At 38.0% G+C, this 27,869-nt stretch overlaps 1 protein-coding gene across 6 annotated transcripts in view; it reads left to right on the top strand.

The window, feature by feature from the left end:
• Positions 1-27,869, top strand: part of Nalcn (sodium leak channel, non-selective) — a 313,063-nt gene that overhangs the window by 38,528 nt on the left and 246,666 nt on the right. For all 6 annotated transcript variants that reach the window (XM_078016298.1, XM_078016302.1, XM_078016300.1 and 3 more), the window contains exon 7: positions 19,085-19,239. In XM_078016298.1, the coding sequence (XP_077872424.1) occupies positions 19,085-19,239 (155 nt within the window). The remainder of the gene's footprint in view (positions 1-19,084; positions 19,240-27,869) is intronic.

Raw genomic sequence — 27,869 nt, 5'->3', positions numbered from 1 at the left:
ATGTCGAGCACCACCCAGAGGTGTAGCAGGTATGGCGCTGCCACGTTTCAGGCCAGCAGGATATGGGGGAGGAAAATTTACCACTTATATTCAGCTCTTGGGAGGGTTCATCTCTTCACAAGTGAAGGACCTGTCTATAAGTTGTGGAAAAATAAAATCGATTCAGATCAGAGATAGTAATTTCACAGCACTTTATTAAATTTAAAAGGAGATTATAAGCAGCCATTCACCTATTTTAAGGTGTCAGTATCAATTTAAAGATCAAATGCATACATAAGAATAATTGAATTTAAAAAGTATTAGTTTGTATTTTCTTCAAAAAGATTTTTTCCATAAAGCATAGCTACTTGTATATGTGAAAAGTAGCTAAGCCATAGATAAGTGAATATCCCTATGAATGAATTCATACACATATTCATATATACATGTATACATTGTATGCATGTGCGGGTATATACATACGTATATATCTTATGATAAATTTAATTCTGTTCTAACTCTTTGTCCTGTGAGCTTGTGATAGTCATTTAGTTGATGGCTGTGTGACTGAGTGAGTGGAATAACAGGGCTTACTTCCTAAAGCTGGCTCCAAGAGCAAACAAGGGGATGAAGGAGAAGACCTGAGAAAATGAGCTTACAGTGAAGTCCTCATTATATACTGGTTGTCATAAACAGAGGCCTAAACTTACCTGTTACAAAGCCTCCTCCCACTGTCCATTTTAATTCCTGAAAGATAGCCTTGAAAAATAAACTTTCTGATAATAAAAGTGTGATTTTCTGTGCATATTATCATTTCCCCTCTCATTCTAATTGTATGCCTCTTTCCACCACTTCATTGAGGTTTCTTTGGCATGTAAAATCCTGTTCAGATGAAGGTTCTTTGTTTTTTTCTGTAAGAATTACATCCTCAGAGTAGTTAATCTCATTTCCTCTATTACATCCTAAACACTGCGATCCTTCTTGAATCCATTGTTGTGTTTCTTGTGAAGGAGGGGATGAGGTGTGCTCTTCATCTGGTGGTGAGAGCAGATATGGACAACTTAGTTCTCAGTGTTTCCATTAAGTACCAAATCAACTGTAGAGTTTCCAAGGGAGATAGTTACTTTTAATTCCTACACTGTGTGGAAGTGTGTCAAATTTTGTCCAGTGCTTTTACTGCAAATACTGAATTAATAAATGTTTTTCTCCTTTATTCTGTTGACGTGATTCATTAAGCCAGTCTCCCATTTCTGATGTGTAGCCAAGTAGGTCATGCTGCATTCCTCTTTCAGTGTTGAAAGTTTTGGCTTCCTGATGTTTCAAATTGATGCATCTTTGTTCATGAGAAGCATTATTCTTAGTGTTCTTGAAATGTCATCACCAAATTTTGAAATCAGGGCAATACTGTCTTTATGGAGTAAACATGTTTCTTATTTATTTATTTTTTTTTTGAAGGAGGGTACTAGGGATTGAACCCAGGGGTGCTTTACCACTGAGCTATATCCATATTCCTTTTTTTTTTTTTTTGAGACAGATTCTTGCTAAGTTGCTTACATCCTTGTTAAATTGCTGAGGCTGTCTTTGAACTTGGAAAACTCCTGTATCAGCCTCCTGAGCCACTGGGATTACATCTTCCTCTGTATGTTTTAAGAATAGAGCTAATAAAAGATTGATAAACTTTTTTACTTAAATATTTGATAGAAACTCTTTAGATCTGAATTGTTTGTGTTGTTTTTTTTTTGAGGTTTTTCATTACAAATTAAATGTATATACCATAATGGGATATTAAGTTTTTATCTTTCTTGTTTTGTCAGGTTTAGTAAATTTTGTTTTTCAAAACTTATATATTGTTAAAGATTGTCAATATCAGCATAATGTTTTTAAAAATACTCTCTTGTTTATCCTTTTGATATCTGTAGATTCAGTGGAAATAAGCTATTTTTTATTCCTGATGTTAATTTTTCTCATTCCTTTTTTTATGTTTTGTTATCAACTCTATTAATCTTTTCATACACAAAAACTTTCTGGCCCATTTAAATTTTTGATTTGTTATTCTTTTTTTCCATATGGATTCCTTCTTTTATCATCACTGTTTCCTTCTTTCTAATCATTAACAATTTGCTATGAGAATTTAGAGTTTTCCTTTGAACACTGCAGTGTTCAGCTGCATCTCTACAATTTTCATATTTTGTTTTTTAATTATTATTTAATTTGAATATTCTCTGTTTGGCCTATACTGTGTTCTTTGACCTATTCTGTGTTCTTTGATATGTGGGTCATTTGGAGGTATGTTTCTAGAAGATTGTGACTTTCTAAAAAAGTGTTATTTTGGGTGTGTGATTTTATTCTGTTGTGGTCAGACACAAGTTTGTGTAGAATTGAACCTCTGGAAGAATCATAGCATCTAAATTGGTGAAAATTCCTGAAAATTTGTAAAGACTATCAAGTCTGCCATTTTGGAATGATACTATAGAAAATTACAGTGTTTTAATCCTTCCTTTTTCCATTTTTTTAAAAAAATATCTTCTTTATCAATTACTGAAAGAGCATTATTACATTTTCCAAATATGACAGAAACATTCAGTCTCTCTTCTAGTTCTTTTGGGTTTTGCTTCAGGTAATTTACAGCTCTAATTAGGTGCATGAACCACAAATGTCACTGTGTCCTTCTTTCTGAAAAGCTGACCTTTTGGTCATTATACATGTGAAACTTATTTTGAGTTAACTCTGTGAAATCTGGATGTGTTATGGATCAAGAATCTGACCTTTAAAATTTTCCTTTAATAATAACAATTAGATTTTGTAGCTCTGAACTATTTTTAAATTTAATCATCTCTTATTTTTTGAGCAATTGTTTTCCCAAAAGAACTACAAATTAAGTGTAGCTTGGTCCATTTCCTGGACTGACAATAAAAGGAAGCACGTGGCAAATTTTTCGTTAGTTTTAAAGTGTGAGCCACATAATTCTGAGCTCCCCCTGGAGATGATGAAGCCCAGTGATTGAGGCTTAAATTGAGGAAGAAACTCAGCAGTCAGAGGGTCTGGCACATAGTTGTTGGTTTGACTCTCTACTTTGCAATGCTCATTCCACTGTTAAAACCTTGGTACTTTGGGTTTTTTTGTAAAAGGGAAAAGACTGCAGGTGTAGCTCAGTGGCATAACCTTGTTTAGTATGTATGAGGCTCTGGACTGGATCCCCAGTACCTAAATAAATAAATATAAGAAAAATGAACCAACCAATAGCTACCAACTTTATTTCATCCTCCCCAGCAGTGTCTGGCATATAGCATGAAGGAGGGGAAGCAACTAGAACGCCTGAGTGCTATTAGTGGGAATAGGGAATGATACAACTACTTCAAGTAAAAGCTTGATAATTTTTCAAAAAGTCTAACAATCACCTACCTTATCTCCCATCATTCCATTGGTACTTAACCAAGAGAAATGAAAACATATGTCACTTACACATAATGTTCATAGCAACTTTATTTGAAATAGTCCAAACTGGTGACAACCCAAATTTCCACCAATTGGCAAATGGAGATCTGTATTATAAATACATTTTAGCAATAAAAAGGTCTATTGACATATACCATATTGGATGAGTCTCAAATTAATTTTGGTGAGTGAGATGAAAAAATTGAGATGAAAAATTGAGATGAAAAAACAATTCCATATGCTATAATTCCATTTACATATTAGTCAAGAAAATTCAACTCTTATCTATAAAGATAGAAAAACACCAGTGCTTGCCTGGGACAAGGGCTGGAGTGAGAATAAAAGATTGAAAATGGGGGGGCTAGGAAACCTGTGGGGTTGGTCAGTATATTCATGATCTTGATCGTGGTTCTGTACACATGTCAGCATTCATCCAACTGGGTGTTTTCCTATGTGTGGCTTATTGCACATCAATCACACCTATTAACTGTTTAAAATGGGTAGTGTGAGGCAGAAACCTAATTCTTCTCAGGGTCAGGCAATTGTCTCAGCACTATTTACCTTGCACTGCTGTATTACCACTGAGTGTGCTGCCATGGTTCTCCTTGACTAAATCCCTGTCTGTAATTGGGTCTGTTCCTCTCTCTTCATTGTGCTTGATGGATCTGTTTGACAATCTCCTTCCAACATCCCGCCAGAACTTCCTTATTATCATCTGGCTTTATGCGGAGGGTCATATTTTCAGATTTCTGTCTTACCCAGGCTCAGGAGTCCACCTTCTGCCTATGTGGGTATTGAAACCCAAGCTCTTAGACCCTAGATACATGATCTGATTCCTGTTCCCATTTTTCCAACTTGAATTCCTTGTGTTGCTACTCACGGACTTCCTTCTTTCTCTGGTTTTGACATTTGGGAATTATTTTGTTTTCTGGTGAACCTAGATATGCAGTCTTAAATGTAATCTTTTATTGGACAGAGTTAGTCATTTGTAGTCCAATTAATGTAGTCCATCTTGCAGAACCAGCCTTCTGACTCTCATGGCTAGTATTTCCTCCTTATTTTCGTTATTATCTCATGAGATCCCTGAGGATGCATAGGAAAGGTTGGAGAGGATACTGTTAATTTAATCCCTTATCCTTAGTACCTGGCATCCCAGCACAGAATATTACTTGGTAACTATTTATTAAAGTGTGGTAGATAACACATTAAATTTTGACAGATAATAACAGCATTGTGGAAAATCGACAAAGAAAAGGAAATAAAAAGGGAAAAGAAAGAAAATAAGTCTCTAAGTGCAGGAAAGGAAAATGGTTAAAAATAGAAAAGTTGCATTCAAAGCAGAGGAAAGCAGTGATTTAGTACAAGTAGAGGCAGGCAACTTGAAAGAAGCTGTGAGTAGCAGAGTCGGCTGTGTGGGAGAGGGAAGAGACCAGCGTGGGAAGCAAAATCTGTAGGTAGTTTTCAGTTTTTGTTTTTTCAGTGTAAGTAGACTGTCAGATATGTCTAGATTTTTCTCAGAGTGAACATGAAAATGGAAAAAGATTTTGTATGTGTGGGAGACAATAGGTATGGAGGAAAGAACAGAGGGAGCCTCTGGGTGAGGAAACCCTGTGTGAGAACTGCAAAGCATGCAGAGGCTGTTTCCAAATTGAGCCTTAGAAAAACGTGTTGTAGCTAGAAGACCAGGCGTCACGCTGGCAAACTGAATTCCAACATAGATAAAGTAATGACAAAGACAAGCACATCTAGATTATACTTAACATTGACACAGACTCTGTAGCCCAACTGGAGGAGACCCACAGAGTGCCTTCCCAGCCCCGGCCCTCCAAACGCTTCCCATGGCCAGCTTCATGCTACACTGGCACATAGAACTGAGGTGGAAGACCTCCTGAATTCCGAATGTGTGCTCCAGCTCATTTCATTATTCTAAAAATAGAATTCATCATGAGGAATTTCCTCAATATTGGCAGAAGGTTTGGCTGGGTGTCTCATTTTCTCTCTCACATTTGCAAAATCTCCCCACTAGCATGACCTTCACATACATCCTGTCTTCTTTTATATGACTCTTAGTTTACTACTTGAAAAGAAGATAACCTAACTATCGCATATTAGTAATGCTGCTCATAATCACAGTTTTCAGAGGGTTGATGATTCATTTCGAGAACCAGTCACTGTTTTCCTTTTAATTTTCAGCTCGGTATTACTGAGTATTAAAGTCCCACGCATAAGCAGAAAAGCTGCGAACACCACCATTAGTTCTAGCCCAGACATCGATTTCATTTTATTTTTGGAGACTTAAAAAAAAATTGTCCACATTCAAAATAAAGCACAGAAAATATCAATTTTTTAAACAGTTTTAAACTTTTCTGTTTCCATTTGTGACTTCTCAACTCTGTGACTTAAAAAAGAACAATATCCTGTCATTTGCAACAGCATGAATGAATCTGGAGGATATTATGTTAAAAGAAATCACCCAGGCACACAAACTCTGCATGAAGACATATGCAGAATCTAAAAAATTCCATCACAGAGAGGGGAAGCTGTTTGTCTGTGGCTGGGGTGTGGCAGGAGCCCCTAAGTGACAGAATGGGCAGTTATTGGTCAAAGGAAGACAGGAAAAATAAGTTTTGAAATTTATTGCAGAGCAGGATGACTATAGTCAACGATAATGTATATTTCCAAATAATAATATGAGTCAATTTCAAATGTATCATGGCAAAAACAGAAAGTAATGGAAGTGATGGCCTTGTTGATTAGCTTAACTTAATCATTCTACAATATATTCATATATCACACATTCTTCACAAATGTAATAAAATGATGATCTGTCAATTAAAAACAATATTAATTTAGAAATAATTTCTCACCCATCTGAGTTAGACATTAAGGTGTGATTAATATCTGATAGTTGTGATTCCAGCTGCCATGTATCAGGACCGACCCCATTTCTCATCATCAGTGGCCTTTAACATTTGTCCCGATGTCTGTCTAAATGATTTTCAGGCCCTGCAGCCTAATAGTGGGAGAGTTTCCAGATCAGAATCTTGTATATCTGGGTAGCTCACCTCCAGAGTGGATTCTGTTTAACTTATGAGGCAAACAGAATAGAAGGAGAAGCAACTCAATCCATGCAGCTTTGTTTTTAAGTGGAAAGTATTTCTTTTAAAACATATAGAAAGGAATCTTAGCTCTGCCTTCAACAGCATTACCAATAAAGTTTCAGATTCCTCTGTGATAACAAATGGCAACTAAGACAATTAGAGAAAAAGTCATGAGATTTGACTGAGCAAAGCAGTTCATTTCCAAAGAAAGCTGAGAAGAACAATGGCCTGTAGCAGAAACAGGTACCAAAAGTGATGGCAGAAATCTCCCTGGAGCTGAGATAGGAGAGTGGAGAATGGAGCTGGCAGGTGAATGGAAAAGAGGAAGACTTACCTGACACCCTATTATCATCCTGAGAATGTAGGGAAAGGTATTCATAGCTTCATATCCAATAATGAAATCTTATTCACAAAAGAGATAATTAGAATAACTTTAAGCTAAGTGAATGTAAATGTTAAATATATAAGAGTTTATTATAGAAAGAACAGGTTCTGACCAAGGATTCAGGCAGTCACTTGTGGTGGCTAGAACAGTAGGTTTAAGAGGTAAAGTGACCACACCTACCCAGGACCTTCTGGCTTATCCCTGTTGTTCCAGAATAATTACTAATAGTTTTGATTTCTGCCATAAGAAGAAGTACATTCTATGAACATCCTTCCCAGGAGTAGCTTATAGGATTTGGTGGGATTGTATAACATATCACTATGAATTATACTAGAGACAATATAAAATTGGAATTGGGACAGTTTGCTATTGCTGGTCTAAATAAAATTTAATTACTCCAAGGAGTAAAATTAAATTTTACTTTATAAACTCTGTTCACAAATAGTGCATGGAGATTCCTTGGAAAACTGGGAATGGAACCACCATTTGACCCAGCTATCCATCTCTTCTCCATCTAGGCCCAAAAGACTTAAAAACAGCATACTACAGCGACACAGCCACATCAAGGTTTATAGCAGCACAATTCACAATAGCTAAACTGTAGAACCAACCTAGATGGCCTTCAGTAGATGAATGGATAAAAAACATGTGGCATTTATATACAATGGAATGTTAATCGGTAATAAAATAAGAATAAAATCATGGCATTTGCAGGTAAATGGAGTTGGAGAAGATAATGCTAAGTGAAGTTAGCCAATCCCCCCAAAATTAAAGTCCCTCTTACATATGGTCTACATCTTCATGTACACATTATATTCCAGGCAATTAGTTTCATCTGAATGTATAAAATCCTGACATACAACTTATAAAATAAATTTATTAATCCACATATCTCTTTTAAAATTGTCTGCACATCGGTTCCCAACAGATGAGTCATCTGAGCCACCAATAAAATCAACCTTTCATATGACAATAATCTTTTAAAGTAAATGTAAGAAAACACTTCAGAATAAACAGAACGTCCCTATGAAAATTAATATGTGTGTTTTGTGTTTCACAAAAGTATGTGTGAGAGTCTTCAGTTTAAGAAAAGAAACCCTTTCAGTTTGAAAAGAAGTCTAAAAAAAATTGTGTGATGGCTTATGAAGAATTCCAAGATTTCTTTTGATCATATATGTTTACTTCTCAAAAATGGATAATATAATTATATAGGTCATAAGACTTTTGTTGATAATTAGTGGTAAGTAACATTTTTTGAACCACTGATCTATGTTATTGTCTCATTTGATACTTCTTCCAACCTTATAGGCTGTGCTTTGTTTTTACTTCTGTATCACAGGCAGGGAAATTGAAGCCATAAGGTTAAATAAGATGATCAAGGTGAAATGGCTTTGAAGCAGCAGAAGGTACTTGAATCCTGTTCTCCCTCACTCTCATCTCTATGCTTTCAGCTTTGACTTCTCAGTGTATGATATTATCTTCAACATTCTGATTGCATTCTGGTATCTCCAGGACCACCTGACGAGCCTGCTTTTCCCTGTGATAGAAACTATAATAACATGCAACAATGTGAGCCTTTCCCCTAGTGCATTTTGGAAATGAATTTCTAAGACAAGAACCTTTTGGTAGAGAAAACCATTGGGCAGTCTTCACATCCTTGGGTTCATGTTGATAGGGGGAGCTGAGATTCTCAGATTTGGCTGGGTTAAAAATCAATGGTTCAAAACCTTAGTTTTGCATTAAAACTCTCAAAGCTGTACAGTGGAATACCAAAATTGCGTGGTTTTTTTTTATAGGCAGATCCTGAGTCTTCACAGAAATGCTTTGCTTCTGGCTAGCCTGGGGGCAACCCGAGTTTCCTCTTCCTTTCTGGCTGTTCCCCTAGAAATGTTAGCCTCTTATTAGTCTCACAAAGAAGCAGATTTATCCATGAGTTCTGAGAGCTGTAGAGCAACTGTCACAATTTTATTCATTCAGCAACTTTTACATATTTTTATTCCTAGAGATTGAATTGGGCAGGTGCAGGTGGTGACTGAGGGCGGCTGGGGCCGGGGCTTTAAATCCTTCCCTGACCTTCACTTTTCATTTGCTAACCATTATGGAACCCTCTACACTTAACCATCCCTCAAGGAGGGAAGCTATTGAAGTGGGAGAGTGCTTCTCTCCAGCCTGAGAACTCAGGCCAACTGCATCCAAAAAACACAACCGAACTCTGAGCTTCTAATATATAGGAGATGCTTTATGTTCACTGATGCTAGTTAGCCGTGCACTCTTACAGCCGAGGTTGTGATCCTCATGAGGAAGCAAACAGCTTGGCTCCTTGCTGCATGTGACTTTGTTGGCTGAATCTCCAATTCAGTCTCTAGGAAAAAAATAAGTAAAACTTGCCGAACAAATAAAATGGAAACATTTGGCCCAGTTCTGGTGGCCTGTTTCCATTGAGACATTGGACCCTCTGTGCACATAACTTCTCACCCTGCATTTTCCAGCTCTTAAACCAAAGGCAGAGGACCTGCTATTTGAGAAACTCTTGACCCACACTTGAAATATAAGGAGCTGACTTCACATTGTCTGTGTTTCTGATACGATTTTGCATTTGCCTATGTGCCTCTCATTGCCTGCCCCTGACTCGGCTGCAACCTTGGTTCCTGTCAAGGGCACCATCTCTTATCCATCTTGGCAAAACAGTGATTGATGTAGAGAGCAAACTTGGGGAAAATAAATGTAACTCTTAAGAAACTATTCAGCTGTAGCAAGGTAAGATGACCATTGTATTTCTTTAAAATAAAACCAACCATGTATTGTCATTTAAAATTTCATAGCCAAAATATTTGAAAAATTTTTCATTTTTACAATTTTTATGCACAGTGTCTACAGATCTCTACAGCTTTGCCTGCTGAGCTAATTAGGAATGACTGAAGATTGAAAAATCATATTAAAATACTCAGTTTAACAATAAAGAGGAATTATTTCATGGAAGTGGTGCAGATTAATTTGTTTATTAGAATAGGTGTGACATCAATATTATTTCTTGCCTCAGATTATTTATCTTGTTTTGCAGCCCTACTAAAAGTTTAGGTCGTCTTTTGAAAATCTTTAAAAATCTTCAAAAATCAATAAATAATTTATCTCTACAAATAATATCCTTGCTTTCCAAGGTGGGATTAGTTTTCCAAAGCTGGCAGGATTGAATGAGCTAGACCCATTCAGAGGAGTTTTTAATTAAAGCTGACAAGAGGAGGCTAAATAGAAGTAAGAATGAAGCCAGATGACTCTCTGGAAAGCCAGGTGACAGCTAGAGCAGGTTCTCTGTAGGCAAATGCGGTCACAGGGACAGCCTCTAAATTTAAGGGTTAGCGTTTAGCAAGACAATGAGCCTTGTTTTCTTGCCTGCCACCAAGAGTAAGACAAGCACTACCTAACGTATCAGAGGCCACATTCACTACTTTCCTGGGTGCAAGCCAGTGTGTGTGTGTGTGTGTGTGTGTGTGTGTGTGTGTGTGTCTATACATCTTTCCTCTGGGCTTAATTAGAATTATGTTTTTCAGTTTTTTTCTATTATACAATGTAAATTGAAAAGACACCTTACAAATACAATAAGGAGCAAATGCTCTCAGATTGTGTAATGTTATCTCTTGCATATGGATTAGACATGCTAGACATGTTTGTTTGGGTTGCCAACTTCAGAAATATATTGTCTGGGTTGCCAACTTCAGAAATATATTGTTGCTCTGCCCCTGTGAATATCTTTTTTATAATGAATGGGTCAAATTTTGCTCATCAAGAAGTCAACATTACCCTGCTGATCTTCAGTTCTTCAAGGAGCAAAAGTAATAACCATGCAAACTAATTTGCTCTCTGTGAATTCACATCACAGGTATTATTATGTGAAAACCTTGGAGGTAAAATTAGTAATAACATCTTTTGTAAAATAGTGTTTTTTGACCTTTTTGGCCTTTCTCACAAACTAGGAATAGGTTGAACAGTCAGTTCATGGTACGTCAGTAATAGTGTGCCAATTTGGGGAAAGTCTTATTCTCTTTTCTGTAAACGTATAAGCATGTAGTTTAAAAATTATCTGGGGGGCTGGGGATGTGGCTCAAGCAGTAGCATGCTCACCTGGCATGCGCTAGGTGCTGGGTTCAATCCTCAGCACCACATAAAATAAAAATAAAGATGTTGTGTCTACCTAAAACTGAAAAATAAATATTAAGAAATTCTCTCTCTCTCTCTCTCTCTCTCTCTCTCTCTCTCTCTCTCTCTCTCAAAAAAAAAAAAAAAAAATTATTTGGCATGGCAATACCTGTTGGTTTACAACCTGAAAAAAACAAAACAAAAACACTGACCAGCCATAGCTCTCAGTGAGTGGGTAATAGGCGTCTCTGTCTGCCCTCATCTTCCTCCCGTGTACCCGTATATGCTGTGTTACCCAGCTTTTCATTGCTGTAACCAAAACCTGACAGGAACAACTTAGAGGAGGAAAAGTTCATTTTGGCTCATGGTTTCAGAGGCCTCAGTCCATGGTCAGTTGAGGTCACTGCTGTGGGCCTGAGGTGAGGCAGGACATCATGGTGGAAGAGGGTGGCAGAATAAAGCAGCTCAGGATATGGCCAGCCAAGAAGCAGGGGGCAGGGACTAAATCTACCCCTTTGGGGTGCAACCCAGTGACCTATTTCCTCCACATAGTCCCACCTCCCGTTGTCCATTTGGTTCTCAATGGATTATTCCATCAAATGGATCAATCCACTGATGAGGTCAGAGCCCCTTCTGAGCCCTGCTGTATTGAGTACCGTGCTACCAACACACGAGCTCCTGGGGACACTCCAGATACAACTGTGACATATGTATTCACAGGTTTCCACACTCCCACTTCCAGAGTGGCATGTGTAGTCCATCTCTGGAACTTGTGCCTATTGTCCTTTCATAGCAGTCACTCCAAGTGGCAGCCTTTCTTGAAGGTGCTTAGTACCCACCACCACCTTCCATGGCCACGTTTTGTGGTGTGTCACAGCACTTCAGAAACACCTGGAATATACCTATCATAGCTCCCAAAGCAGCATTGTGCCATATTGTGACCTTTCCTCTCTCACATGGAGCAATGAAGCCCTAAAAGGAAAATATATTCCTACACATCTTCATTCCTAGCATGCTGTGTGGCACAGGAATGTCACAATAATGATTCTGAGTGAATAAACAGGTATTCAAATGAAATAAAATGGCCCCACAGAGAATATAGGAAAAACAGTCTCTAAAAAAAAACTAAATAATCCTAAGCACAGTTCAGGGACTGGTCACTGGTGAGAAGAATTACAAAAGGTCAGCACTAGATGTATTGAAAGGAGCAATGACAGTTGTTTGATAGATAGCATTGTAGCAAAGAGAACTTGCTCATAAAGTCTAGAGCCACATTCAGCACTGGGTCTTATGGGTACTAGAACTGTGCATCATCCTGCACCACACCAGGCATGTGTGGGCTTACTGGGCACATGGTTTCCTCTAATTATTTCCATTTTCTTTCATATGGAAGTGTGATGAGGTCATTCTGGGAGTTGTTTATTAAGTTGCTGAAACATTCTCACTCTACAGATGAAGAGACTGAGGCTCTAAGGGCTACAGTGAGTTGCCCAAGGTAATTAAGTTGGTTAAACACTGAAATGAGATGATAATTCTTGGTTTTCAGTATATAACTCAATGCTCTGTGCCACTAAGATTAATGGTTATTTCAAAACTATAGAACTGTAGTCCTGAGTTATTATTTGGAGCTGTTATTATAAACAATTTTAGCAACAGGCTCAGAGCAAATTTTCTTAGCTCTCAAATTCCTAGTCATTGTTATTTGTAAATGGGATATTTTGTGAAGAATTTTTTAAAAAGCCATATGCCAGGAGGATAATTAAAGCCTTTTGAAAATCAATTAACTACTCAGAGGGATTCCACTACTTGTTTTTAAATGTGGAAACTACTAAAGCCAGAAATTTAAAATGTTAAAAATCCATGCCAAAATGTAAGTATCATACTAAAAACAAAAAACAAGCAAACAAACAAAAACCACATACAAATCGGATGCAGTTACTGAAGAGTTTCTTTCTGTAATTGCTTTACAAATAGATAAATTTACCATATAATTAAATAACGGTAGAAAGACAATTTCATTCATTATTCAGAAAATAATTATGAAGCACCTACTGTGTTAGGCAGAGTTTTTCAGAGAAATATAACTATTTATTGGCTCCTCTCTCTCTCTCTCTCTCTCTCTCTCTCTCTCTCTCTCTCTCTCTCTCTCTCTCTATCTCTCTCTCTCTCTCACACACACACACACACACACACACACAGAAATTTAAGGAATTAGCTCATGCAGTTATGAGACCTGGCAAGACCAGCATATTCAAGGTGAGCTGGCAGGCTGGAGATTCTGGCAGGTATTTCTCTTTCAGGGTTAAGTCCAAAAGCAGTCTGAAGGCAGAATGCCTTTCTCTCTGGTAGACCTGTGTTTTCTCTTAAGGTGTTCAACGATAAAATGAGGCCCACTCACCTTATTGAGGATAATATGCTGTTGTGGTTTCAGTGTGAGGTGTCCCCCAGAGCTCGTGTGAGACAATGCTAGATGTACAGAGGTCAATGACTGGATGATGAGTGCTGTAACCTAATCAGTGGATAAATGCACTTGAATGATTAACTGTACGGAAGCTCTAGATGGATAGAGTGTGGCTGGGGGAGGTAGGTCCCTGATGGCATACATTTGGGGTTTCTCTCTTTTTGCTTCCTGCTGCCATGTCCTGAGCTTCTTTCCATGATGTTCTGCTTCACCTGAGGCCCAGAGCAATGGAGTCAGACTACCATGAATGTGACCACTGACACCATGAGCCAAAATAAACTGCTCTCCTCTAAGTTGTTCTTGTCAGTTATTTTGATCACTGTGACAAAAAGCTGACAAAAACATATGTTTTATTCATAGTCTATTCATTTACATGTTAATCACATTTCCAAACTATTTTAACCACAACATCTAGAATGGAGTTTGACCAAAAAACAAGGTTCTGTAGTCTAACCGAGTTGATCCATAAATTTAAATACCACACACTACGTGTCCAGGACTATGTGGAACAGCTGAGTTGGGAGGCATCCACAAAACAGATGACCAAAAGAACATGAATTGCACTTGTTTTAAGTGTCAGCAACCAAAAGCAAAGGTTCTTTGAGAAGTAACAGCAGGGAAACCTAACCCAGATAGAGGTTGGAGGGTGAATTTCCCGAGAGACTGACAGGAAGCCTGGGCTTTGAAGGCTACAAAGTGCAGTTTAGTGAGCAGAGACGGAAGGAGAGATTTCCACACAGAGGAGAGATCCTGAAGGAGGCAGGAACAACCCAATGTTCTCCTGTGAGAACATGGAGAAAAACAGAACACTTAGGGGAAAGTTATGCAAAAGCTGTTGGAAGAGTGGCAAGAGCCACGTCCTTCAACATCTGTTGATCATTTGAAGTTCACCACTATCAAGGTAGCACGATCATTATGAAAAGTCTTCTATGTGGTGTGTTTGAAATGGATGGGAAGAGCCAAGAGCAAGGCACAAGGTGACCGTTAGACATCTGGGTACTGGGTCATGTAGAGGAAGGGATGGGGAGTGCTGACAGCTTCAGAGATACCTTGGGGTGTATTGCAGAGAACCAATGGCTAGTCATGACTCTTGAGGTTGTCAAGGTGATCTCAGGATCTCAAGTTAACTGATTTGTTTGGGTGTTGGCGCTTTTTGTTGTTATGGAGAAGGCTGGGGAAGGGGGCTGGGTTCTCTAGGGGTAATGATCTGGAGGTACTTTGTGACCAATGGATAGGTCTAATGTAGGCAGTTGGGTATGTGGCTCAAGGTCTCTAAAAAGACCTCTACCATGAGAGAATATTGAGATGGTAGTTGAAATTGCATAGGGAGAAGTATTATGGGAAAATGAAAGGAAGGCTAGGGAGAAAACTCACAGCAACACACTAATAAAAGCCAAATATAGAAGGAGGTTGGCCTAAGAAAAATGTATAAAACAAGCACCTGCACAGTCCAATCTGCAGAGTCCAATCGCCTCATACCTTTCTTCTACAGTCAGGAGAAGTTTTCCACTTTTCAACCTAAATAATCAAGGTTAATCTTCACAACTCAGGATTTTTGACCTGAATCATCTCTATAGCTTTATTTACTTTCTTCTAAGTAAAATAAGATAGCATTCCCTTGGTCTCTGTGGGGTTTTGGTTCCAGAAATTCCCGAGGATTCTAAAATCTGTGGATACTTGAGTCTGTTGGATAAAATGGTACACTCTTTGCAAGAACCTATGTACATCTTCCTATACACCTCACATCATCTCTGGATTACTTATCATACCTAATGCAATACAAATGTCATGTAAATAGTTATACTGTATTGGCATAGGGATAAGAAAGATGGTGGTATGTATCAGTTCAGATGTGACCTTTCAAAATAGTATTTTCCATCTGAGGTGTTTGAATCCCACATGGAAGCTGGGAATATGGAGGGCCAATTGTGCTTCGGAGTTCCAGAGATTAGAATGTAGGCATCTTGCCAGGCATGGTGGCACATGCCTGTAATCCCAGAAGCTTGGAAGGCTGAGGCAAGAGGATTGTGAGTCCAAAACCAGCCTCAGCAAAAGCAAGGTGCTAAGCAACTCAGTGAGGCCCTGTCTGTAAATAAAATACAAAATAGGGCTGGGGATGGGACTCAGTGGTCGAGTGCCCCTGAGTTCAATCTCTGGTACAAAAAAAAAGAATGTAGGCATCTTTAGGGAACTAGTATTCTGCCCTCCACAAAAACAGTTTGACAGAACATAGCCAAAAGGTCACAGAAGACACAAATTAAAAATTTTCTAATTGGATGTAGCACATAGAAATGAATAAAAGCAACTGCAGTGTTTTGAAGATCTTGGAAATTGGTTAAAAAATAAAATTAGGGAGATTATAATTCAATACTTTTTTCAAGCAATCTGTGAGTAAGAAATGCAGGTGGAGAACCTCACTTAGGCCTAAGCAGATATTGATGATGACTGGAAGCCTCATAATCTAGAATTTTCCAGGTGGAGCTAAACATAACTGATTCCAGAAAATCTCTTTTCTATCCAGAATATGTAAGGAAAATGAATGAGAAAATAATCAGTTTTAACAAATAAAAATAAAATCTGTAAGATTCTTGTCAACCAAGAAAATGAAGATAAATACCAAATATATATTCTGAATTCTTGATGTTTATTCAAATTTTTTAAAATAAGAATTACCATATGGTTTTAGATACATGTGTTCCAGAGCAATCAATCATCTAATAAATATGTCTCTCATAAGAATCTGTTAATGGCTCAATGCTGACAAAAGTAATGTGTTTCAAATCTGTTGTCTCTGAAGCCAAAAGCCTTCAGAATAATATCTGTGCTAATAATAGAGTTGTGCCTGAAATGAGAATCAGTGCTAATATGAAAGAAAAAAGAAATCAAAATCAGAAAGAGAAAAAAGTCCAATATTTATAAATCAATTAAAACTTAATAGTAAAAGTTAACCATTATTGAATGAATAACTCAATTTCCAGTGCTATTCTAGATGTAGTGCATTAGCCCATTTAATCACTAAATGCTCCTACAGAGTAGGAGCTGTTATCATTCCTGTTTTAGCAATGAGGCCACTAACATGGCAGGCACCTGAGCTGGAATTTCAATCTAGGTAGTCCACAAATTTCAGATTATCCGTAACCAACCAAGTACCCACTGTGTGTCTGTATAAGCAAAAATCATTACACTTCAACCAAAGTCCTATGAGGTAGGTATCTTCCCACCATCTTATAGGTAGATGAAGACGCTGAGGGACATACAGATTAAGTCGCACATGTAGTAAGGGGCTGGGCCAGAATTCATGCCCAGGCAGACTGGCACTAGAGTCCAACAATCTATGTAGATAGAATGTTATCTAGAATATTGGTCCTGTTCATTTAAAAATACTGAAAATTTTAACAAATTAATTTTGATAGTGTAGTCCATTTTCCCTCTCTGAACCTCACCTTGCCTTCCTCAATATCACATGCCAACAAAATATCTTCTCTGTTTCTTGATCATCCATGACTGTTGTGCTTTTGCATGCCTGATTAATGCTACAATCTATTATAATTATTAAGCATTCATAATAATATTTATTTGGTTACTTGAAACATGATAGTTTTTATACATGCACATTACTTGGCTTATTTTATATAACCCTCTCGTAACTTTGCCTATATTTTTTATTAGAGCATTATATGTATATATAATATCTGGATTCCTTTTGACATAATTATACAAACAAGGAATTTTACTTCAATCCCCATTCCTACTTCTCTCCTCCACTCCTCCCTCCCCCTTTTCTCTCTACTCTGCTGGTCTTCCTCTCACACCTTTATTCACTTATTTTTGATTAGTACTATCTACATATATACAAAGGAGATATTTCCTTTGGTGCCTTTACATATGTATACAACACGGGTTCTTTTAGAGTCACTTCATATTTCTTTCCCCTTCCTTCCCTCTCATTCCCTTGCTTCTGCTCTACTGATCTTCCCTGTATCTTAAGTTTGCTTTCAGTTATGGTACTTTCCTGTTTTACAGATGAGGAAACTGAGTTTAGGACTTAGGAACTATTCAAGTCACACAGTCAATAAATACAGAGCTGGAGTTGAACCCAGCAAGCCTCAGCCAGTGCTCGGGAGTGAGGTTGCCATTTTGCTCTAGTGTTATTGGTGCCAAAGCTGAAACAGCCTCAGATTAGAAGATGGCAAAGAGGGGTCATTTGGCCTACATGAAGAATGGGAACTGAGGAGCATAAATGAGGTGCCTGCCTAAAATCTTATCTTTCTGACCGGCCCAAGTGATAATGTCTATAGTTGGAATCTTACCTTTGGTTTTGCATGTGGGGTCCAAAGGGTCAGCTTAAAGAGTAATTAGAAGTAGCGATGATTAAATCACTTATTCCCTGGAAGTGTAGACAAATTAGTGGGTTTGCAGCTAAAAGAAGGCAAAACTCTGAAGGAACATGAATGTGCTCTTTGAACTGAGGGTAAGGCTTGTAGAGCTTTGTGTATGTCTGAGCCCTGGGTAAGGTATCAGCAGGCATGATGAGTGTGTGTGTGTGTGTGTGTGTGTGTGTAAAGCCATGTGTATTTGTGTATCAAATATCTATGGGATTGCACAGCTTGTTATAAGACTCTAGAGGGTGTGTTCAATATGGAGAAGGGAGTAGCTACTTGAATGTGGAAAGGTATTAAAGAAAAGAACATGTCACCCAGCAAGTCAGCCTCAATTTGTTCAAAAGCTGAAGGAACTTAGGAAATTCCTAGAAACATTGATGTCACGGGGTTAGAAGCTTGTGAAATTGTCTAGTCCAGCTTTACACTGTGAATAGTCTATGTGGATGGTCTCAGCAGCAATGGGGCCTGTTTATAAGTTCAGTAGGAGATTCCACAGTCTCCACTTGTGGGGTGAGCTTGCTTGCTAGCAAGAAAGTCATTGCCTATCTAATTCTTCTACATCAGCTTAATCCTCAGTCTGTCCATAAAGACAAAGAAGGGTTTTTGTCACCTCCACCTAAATGACCATCATTCCCAAAGCCATCACCAAATCACCTCCTGATCTCTGTCTTTCCAAGGCAAGACCTTCAGTTCCTTCAATTTTTCTTTTTGTAGACTGGTTTTCTTTCTAAACTGAACATCTGTGAACACAGCAGATGGCTAAGTGTCATTTATAAAATCCAGGATTTGTGCCATACAGTAAATGACCGTGATCACCTAATGCTGATCAGAAGTGGAGAAGTAACATTTGTGCCAACAGCAGGACAAGGATTTTGTGAATAACAAGAAATCTCAAGACAAGTTAGCAGCCCATACATATCTCTGCTATGCAAATCTATGGGAAAAAATTGTTTCTTTGCTTATCTGGATTTTATTCTATAGTGGCAAAAGCAGTTACAGCAATATTCCTCTAAGGAACTATTATCAAAATTAATCAAGTATCATTTGAGGATGTTTGATATGGCATTAAGTTCCAAATATCATTCATGAATCATAAATCTTAAATCTGTGCCCCTATACAGCAGTTATTCATGAAGATGATTATGTCATTCCTTTTTAATCAACAGAAATTGTCAAAATTTCTAACACTTTGGTGTGTCATTCACAGGAATGTAACCTGGAATAGCTTAGCTATCCCAGATACACACTGCTCACCAGAGCTAGAAGAAGGATACCAGTGCCCACCTGGATTTAAATGCATGGACCTCGAAGATCTGGGACTTAGCAGGCAAGAGCTGGGCTACAGTGGCTTTAACGAGATAGGTCTGTTTTACTGATAAAACACATTTTCAGTTTCTATTTTGTGATGTTTATGAAATGGAAAGTAATTTTACCACTGATATTTCATGTTATAGCTGGCTATAGTATAAAATAAATGCAAACGCAAATTTTAATCTATGCCCATATCATAAGATAGTCTATAACTGACAAAGTGTTTGTATATTCAACAGTGTCTGTGTAGAGTTAAAAATCTTTCACTTTAGGCTGTTTTGATTATTAATCATAGCACTTAAAAATATGTGTTCACTGAATAAGGTTCAGAGTTGTTAACTCAAAGATAACAAGACTTGATTTCTGTTCTCCTGTAACTCCACCCTAGTTAGCAAGGTAAGTCTTAAAAACCTATGATATTAGGCATTTATGAGTGTGGAGAGCTAAAAAATTCTCTGGAATAGAAGACAGCTAATGAAATACCTAATGAAGATGCAGCTTTATATGGGGAAGGCTTCTACATGATTGTGATGTGCCAGATGTATACATTTCTTCTTGTCTTGTTCAATTAAGTCCTGAAATGTACCCTTACATGCATAGTGAAAGAAATCAGCTCCTGCTATGTTACTGTATTTATTTCACTTCCATCAAACTTGCATGGATTGCATTATTAAAGCAAAAAACATGAAATTCTAAACAAGTTATGTTATACTTTGAGAATTGTTGCTGAAATCACTTTTCACAAACTTATTTTTCTTTAAAATGTCAAGGCCCCGGGTGCATTTAAGAGAGTTCTAGATACTTTAACTCATGTCCTAAGAGACAAATCTTTATATAGCAGGATAGAGGTTATGCTCTTTTGGAAGCCAGACTGATTTCTTGACTTTTGATGTGGTTCACACCTCAGTGGGCAACTGAACCATGGGAGGTTCTATAGCCAGGAGTGAGCATCAGCCCCTGTCAACCCTGGGAGGCTTCCTGCAAACCCAGCCATAAGACCTTCTGACATCAGAACCAATGGCTGCTGAACAGACTCCTGCCCTGGTCTCCAGTCCATCAGAGTGCCAGGATGTTGCAAGAGAGTCTGAGAAAGGAAGCAGAATTTTATTAATTGAGGTTACTTTCCCGATTTATGTACTGAACAACAAAGTTGCAGCTTTCATAATAGAATTTAGTATTGAACATGGGCTGAAAAATTCAAATAGGTTGTGTGGAACAGGAGATGAGACCCATAGATGGGGTAGCTGCTTGGAACCAGCCCAGCAACCCCACCCTGGGCAGGACTAGAATGCAGGTCTGCAGCTCATTCTTTCAGAGGTTCATTGGGTGCACCTCCATCTTTTATGAGGACTGGCCAACATTCAAGGTCTCAACTGTTCTTGTTAAAAAAAAAAAATCCCCCTTTGCAAAAAATCCCCCTTTCATCCTTTAAATTCATATTGCTAAAGCAAATCATACCCTGACCATTTTAAATGCAGCCATAGTGCCTAAACTTGAAATGCTAAGTTACATTCAAGTTGATTCATCTTCCTTCACTGTGGCTTACATTCCATTAATAAAGGATACATTTAGCCTCCCTTTGAGAGAGGAAGTCTTCTCATAAAGAGAGTTGGCTTGAGAGGACCATTTCCAGCAGGGAATTGCCCTGGGGGCCACCAGCTCCCACTCAAGCAGTTATCCTACTGTAGTGGGACTGTGGATTTGCACATTTATCTCTCAAAGATTTAAGCTCTTTGAAAACAGGAAGTTGCATCTTTTTATCTTCATGTCTCCAAGGCCTCATGCAATCCCTGGCTCATAGGGAGCCCTCTGTAAATATTTACTCATGGTCTGAACAAAGTGTGTCTTTTGAATTTATCATAATCAGTCCTGTCTTAGAAAGTGGAGCCACAATAGAAAATGAAGTTGTTTTCTGGTTGTTCTTTTTCCCAAATTCTGCCTGTTTTTCTTGGTAATGCTCACTGGTCCTCATGACCTTCTTTTCTATGTAAGCTTCATGGAGTCTGTTTGCTTGTTTTTCTCAGAAGATGGTTAAATTTATCATCATTGCATGACATTGTATGATAATGAAATGTAACTTTGTACCACAATGAAAAAATGTGTAAGTGGTCACTACAGTTTAGATTGAAATGGATACCTTCTTCCTGAGATTATATATCTCAGCAGATACTTAAACTGCTGCAGTTTCAAGAAATTATTTTTAAAATTCTTTTAGAAAGAAAAGACAATGTATCCCCCAAAATGAGGACAAGAAATTATTTTATTGACATGTGATCGTGCTTTACGGATGCAGTTGAATTTCAAATAGTTATTCTCTAACATCTGGGTGGATATATGCTACTCACTGCAGCATACTCAATGTTGATATAAGCAGGAGACTTCTTTGACGCCTTTGTGGTAGAGTTTGCCTGACGTAATTCAAAGAAATGGCTCTGGAGATTGGTCATGGATCTGCCATACGCTAAATTAGTGACACTGAAAGGAATTGCCTTAATTTTCCCATCTGTCCAATGGGGTGTGTGACAGACCTGTTGTAGGGTTGCTCTGAGAAGTCGCTGGAAAGCCACAGGCAGAAAGGTGCAGAGACATGGTGTGCCGGTGACTGAGGGAGCTGGCAAAACAGGGGCGGATGACTGTGTTACCTGAGGAGAACACGTCAGAAGACACGCAGAAGCCTCAGATGAGCACACCAGTGTCCGATGATGGTGAGGTTCCCTGTGGTTTGCAGTCCTGGCTTCTCGGGTTCAGGATCTTCCAGAGGGGGAAAAGCAGAGGAGTTTGAAGCTTGCTCCTATCTCTGTTGACGGCCTCCACATCTCACTCAATTCTAGTCGATGACCAGCATTCTGGAAGGTGGATTCTTGGCGCTGTGTTCTGCAGGTGGGGACACTGAGCACTGAGGTGAGCATAGGCAGGCGCTCTGGGCAGAGGCAGGGCCATAGCACCTCTCTTGATTTGCAGGTTCCCGCATTGGTGGCCATCTCTACCACGCCTTATTCCAGTTCACATCAGTGTTAATGAAGAAATTCAAAGATGATTTGCGAGGCAGTTTCATTCTTGCTTTGGTAGCATTACTTACCTTTGGGGAGTTTCTGGTGGACATGACCACTGTCCAGGTGATGGGCATTAGATCTGTCATACCTGGGAACAAGCTCACAGCAAACACTGTGATTTGCTTATCATGATCTTTCTGAAGAAAGTAAGACATTTGGTACAATAGTTGAATGCAAGTGGTGTGAATTTTCTACAAATTGTATATTAAGATAAAAAACAAAACACATTCAGTTTGGATTAAACAACCTGCTGAATGTTATTTGATGATAAAACTCATCCTGAAGAGCCACTCAGAAAGTAAATAAGCATCAGACATTTTTTTTGACTAGTGTTTTGAATCAAAAGATTGAAAGAGTCCAGTTTTAAAACACCCAGAATAAATTAAACCCAACCAAAACAAATTATATTAGAGGAAGCTCATAAACAAGCAAACTATAAGTCAGGACCCTGGGAAATAGCTAATAGAAATGACATTTAAATAATATATGCTTTTTATAGCATGTGTGCTCTATAGAGTTGACCAATTCCCTATTATTTAAATATCATAATCAAAGATAAAGCCAGGAAATGATAAGCGCTGTGTTGTGACAGTGACTAATTGTCTAATGGACAGTCTTCATTTTTGCAATTACTATCATTACTTATGACAACCACCACTATCATGTATGGATTGCTTGTTATGTAACCGGCAGCTGGCAAAAGGCTTTCCCTCCATTGTGTTTTGAATCCTCAAACCCTTAAGGTATGGTCATCCCAACTGATAGGCAAGGAGAATGAAAGAAGAAAGGATTAATTTGCCCAGTCTCTTGCCAGACACATCAGGAGCCAGAGAACGTTGTGAGCAAGAGGGAAGTTGAAGAACAACCAGTCCTGCCAGTTGCTCACTGCAGTCCAAGGCGTTCTGGAGCTGATGTCTGGCTCCTGATCTGGTCCTCTGCATTTTATGTGACCCAGAGTTGTTACATGGAGTGGCCTCATGCAAAATGGCATCATGTTTATGGATGACCTGTGTACATCCTCCCAGATACATAATCGTGTTTACACTACTTATAACCCCTAATGTCAGCACTCTGCACAGAGTGGTTACACTGTGTTGTTTAGGAAATGTTAAATAAAAAGTCTGTGTACACTTGATACAGGTGAAATTAAAAAAAAAAAAAAACATTTTGACGTGCAGTTGGTCAAATCCACGGCTGTGGAAGCATGGATGTGGAGGGCCCACTGTGGTGTACATGTCAGTTGGATGTAAGGATCTAGACATGAAGGGTGCCTGGGAGGCAAGGCAGTTTTACAAAGGAAGGGACAGAAACAGTGGCGGCAAAAATGAGTAGGCACTGCTGTGATGCAGAACCAGGTGGTCAAGATATAGGGTAAGATGTGGAAGAGTCTTTAGGAAATGAGGAAACATAGCTAATTTGTTCAGGTTTACACTTATCTGAATTAAATTCAAAATTCCATTAGGAGACATATGGATGGACTATATGTGATTTGTAGCCACATGTGTGAATTTCTCCTGAGTGTTTGAATTTACTTTCTCCTTCCCTTTAAGGTGTTAATATTTAATTTTGCTTTCTAAATTACCACAAATTAAACAATAGTTTTTCAAAATAAATTTGGAAGCTTGCATTCATTAATTTCTGTTTTAGATATGTGACATACAGACTACTTACCTTATTAGTGCTCCTTAGTTTAAAAAATTGCAAAGTTTTCTTATATGTGTTCTTATTAAAATATTAAGTGGGAAAACTACACCTTGTCATCTTCACAGGAGTTAAAATGTGAGTTTTTCATGCTTATTCAAATTTAAGGTGATGACTTGGAGTCTTTGTAAAACTTTTCTGGCACCGAAAAATTAATTGGGTCTTTCACGAAAATGCAGAAAATCAAAGAGTCACTGATTCTTTCAGATTCTAGATAGTCCCAAGCTACTTCTGAAGAAGACTGCTATGGATATTGACATTTGGGACTAGTATTTTTTTTTCCAAGGGGAAATGCTGTATATTTTAGCTGTTATTTACTTTATGGGATTTTCCTCCTTTGACTTTGGGTAGTATTGACCATAAGATATGGAATCAGCTCCCTATGTGGATTGTAAATCAGTCTTATTCAATATCGATGAGAAATGCCAGAGATTACTTTCATCACTGGTGACTTCTATGCTGGCCAGCTCTGCCCCTGTCTTGATAAAATAATACTGACAATGAATCCCCCACAGATCTGATGTTTCAGTTTTTGACATAAGGAATGCTAGATTTAAAAATCCCTCCCTATATATTTTTATTGACATTGTACTATTTTTTAAATTATCTCTTTTTATACTTGATATTAAATATGGAAATAAAATACCATGAAAGAATATCACTTGTATTCCAATCATAATAGGATGTAAATTGAACTTTGATATTGCCACTAAAAATTGATTCATCAGATTTAAATGTTGTTAAACTACATTTCATACTGTTGTATGTGGTAACAACAGAAAACTTTACAAAGTAATACAAAATAGATAGTTATTATGTATCTATAACTATGATTTATTACAGAATGTACATTTTTATTGCCATTGCATAAAAAGTCACAGTCAAGAATCATTTGTAAAATATGTAATTGAGATTTACGATGCTTTCTGAAAAAGCACCCAAGGGCTGTTTTCCCAGTATTAATCTTTATGTTTAGCGTTGCCCCTCGGCTTCATCTCAATGTTTATGAAAAACACAGGGAAGAGAGAACAGGGCAATAGAATTCAACCCAGAGTTTTCATGCTTTTGTCTGAGAATTCTATACTTGCTCTCTGAAGGAATTCCTTCAAGACAAATCTGACATAGCAGTAAATTTCACCAGAGGAATAGTTGTGAAAACAGTCAAATACAGGGGTTTTAAGCCTGTGTCTGGGATAAGTCACAGGCAACTGTGCACAGATGCTGACTTTGGGTTTTATGAGATTCTCAAACAGTTGCACAAACTGACTTAAACTGACGTTAGATATGCAGATGTTATTCAGCATGTTAGAAAGCAAGAGGGATTGTAGGTAGAAATGGCAAATGAGACTAAGGAAAGAGCCAGTGTCTGGTGTGGAGGTGCTGGTCAGAAGTTCCTGTTGAATGCATTAGAAAAGACAGGTGCTGGTGATTGGACAAGGAAAGAGGATGTCAACAGAGATTTCTGAGGGGAAAAGGTGATGGTTGTTGTTTGTTTCTGTTTTTGCTTTTTTGTACTCTACATGGGAGTAAATATTTGTTTGCAGAAATCACTAGATAGTGGTTTCTAAGAATCTAGCATTTTGTAGTTATTTTTAACTATTTGTAGATTATAAAAGAAATACTGAAAATAATGAGATTTAATGAAGGAGAGTAAAATTCTGCCATATGTAATCCCTCCCCTCTCTCCTCCCTTCCCTTCCTTCTCATTTCCTCTTCTTAAGGGTCATGGTTAAAATAAATACTTTTAATTCTTCCTACTGAGAGACAGTCAAAAGACTTTCAGTTTTTATATAATAAATAATGCTGTGCTAAACACACACATATACACCCTGAGCACATGTATGAATATTCTTTAGAACAGATTCCTGGAAACAATTTCTGGGTTACAAGATACACACTATTTTAGTAGAATATATAACTACCAGTTTACCTTTCAAAAATATTAGAAGGATTCCTAATCTTGCCCTTGTTGTATGAGAGTGGACTTTTAAAACAAAAGGTATTCATTTTTGCTGTGCATAAATATTAAAGGAAAAGACAGCTTTGTCCATGTGTATCCTGCCCTCTACTGAAGTCCAGCAGTGCATGCTCTTCTTGAATGTCCACCCCCTTGGTCCTGGGATGTCTCTCTCCTGCTTCTCCCAGCCACATGTGACCCACTCTCCAGGCCCACTCCCCAGCTTTCCAAATACACCAAATACTTCCCAAATACTTGTGTCCCTTCTATGAACTATGACAGGCTTGTGGCTGAAAGTTCACACTTCAACCCACTTGTGTCCTACAGTGGGTCCACATGACTACATGTGTGTATGCGTGTGTGTAGGTGTGTGTGTGGGCAGTGGACAGGTGCACATTCATGTTTTACTCTGTCTTCTTAGCTCATAGTTCCAGGTGCCCTAAGTGGGAGCAAAGCTTCAGGTACATCTTTTGAGATCTTTTTTCTCATTGAGCTCAACATATACTGGAGGACCAGCCACTCATGATCAAGAGATATGTTATCTTTTAAAAACACCATTCTGTAGAATTTTCATGATTGAAAATTTAAAGAAAATTCAAATCCAAGTCTAACCTTTAAGTTCACTCTTAATGAAATGGTTTCTATGATAAATCAAATAATCATATGATAAATTGAATAATCATATGAATCAAATGTGAATCATCTTATTAGGACTCCAGTCAAAGAAAAGTTCTCTGCTGGTGACGGCAGAGAGTGGGACATAATTTCCTAGACAGCTGATGAATGTAAGTCATTTTCACCATCTAACGACTTGGCATTAGGAGGAATATTTCATTTAGGAAGTCCCTCACTTAGCTCTTATGGCCAGCTTAAGAAAGGTCAGAGAAGGGCAGTCCTGGCTCTCCTCCTGGAAGTCCTACTTAGAGTTAACTGCTGAGCAGGGTCAGAACCTATTCTCTGGAGGGAAGGTTCTCCAGCCTTTGAAAAAATGCTTCCAGCCTGAGCCACAAGGGGCTGTGACAAAGGAGGTGGCATCTACCTGAGCAGACACTGGGCTGCAGAGACAAGGAGGTGCCCTTCTTTCTCCTTTATTCTTCTCTGCCCTTCATCTCCCACACTTGAGAGCAAAACATACAAAACATTCCAAACCATACCAAGGCTACCCAAATAAGCCTGCTACACAAAATTCAATCTAAAATAAACAGCCCCAAGTAAATCATAAATGGCTAATATATATTAGGTGCTGCCATTAAAACAAAAGCAACCACCACCACATTTGCTACTATAGAGATTATTATTGATCACAGTTACTTTTCGATAATGAGTAGAAAAATGAGATCTATTCACATTTTTGTGAGAAGGTAAGGATTTTTAGAAACTATGAAAGGTATTCTTTTAGTAAGTTTAAAATTGAGGTGTTTTCATATTTATTATATATTTTTTCTGTCTAGGTAATAAAAGATGATGGAAATAAATACAAGTAAATGGGGATGTTAAAGTAAAGAAGGTGAGATAATTGCAGAAGAAATCGATCTTTAACTTGTGGTCAGTCTGCAGATGCAAGGATAATGTATTAGTGTGAATATGTGTCCATGTGTCCCTTTAAACAGTGTTTGAAGAGTAGTGTGTTAATGTGGACCTGGAATGCTTCAATGTGCTACAAGTTCTGTTTTTCTGACATGTTTTATTTCTCACATTTATGAAACCTGCCTAACCTCTGAGACAAATGCTTTCATTAGTTCTGGCAGTGGAAAACACTCTTTTGAGATTGACATTTTTATTTTAGCTTTTGGTGAGTAGCATCTATAAAGATGGATCAAGCATACTGTCCTCCTTTTGTTCCTGGTCAAGTCCCCATGCTTCCTAAGCCCTTTTCTACAAAGGTTTTTCATTCATCTTATCATTTTATTAATAGCTCAAATGAGTATAACATTCTCAGTTATATTTATTTTTCTAAAATTTTAAAAAAT

Source organism: Ictidomys tridecemlineatus, chromosome 6, assembly GCF_052094955.1.
Source record: "Ictidomys tridecemlineatus isolate mIctTri1 chromosome 6, mIctTri1.hap1, whole genome shotgun sequence".
NCBI classification, from domain to species: Eukaryota; Metazoa; Chordata; class Mammalia; order Rodentia; family Sciuridae; genus Ictidomys; species Ictidomys tridecemlineatus.
This window is presented reverse-complemented; position numbering and strand designations above follow the sequence as displayed.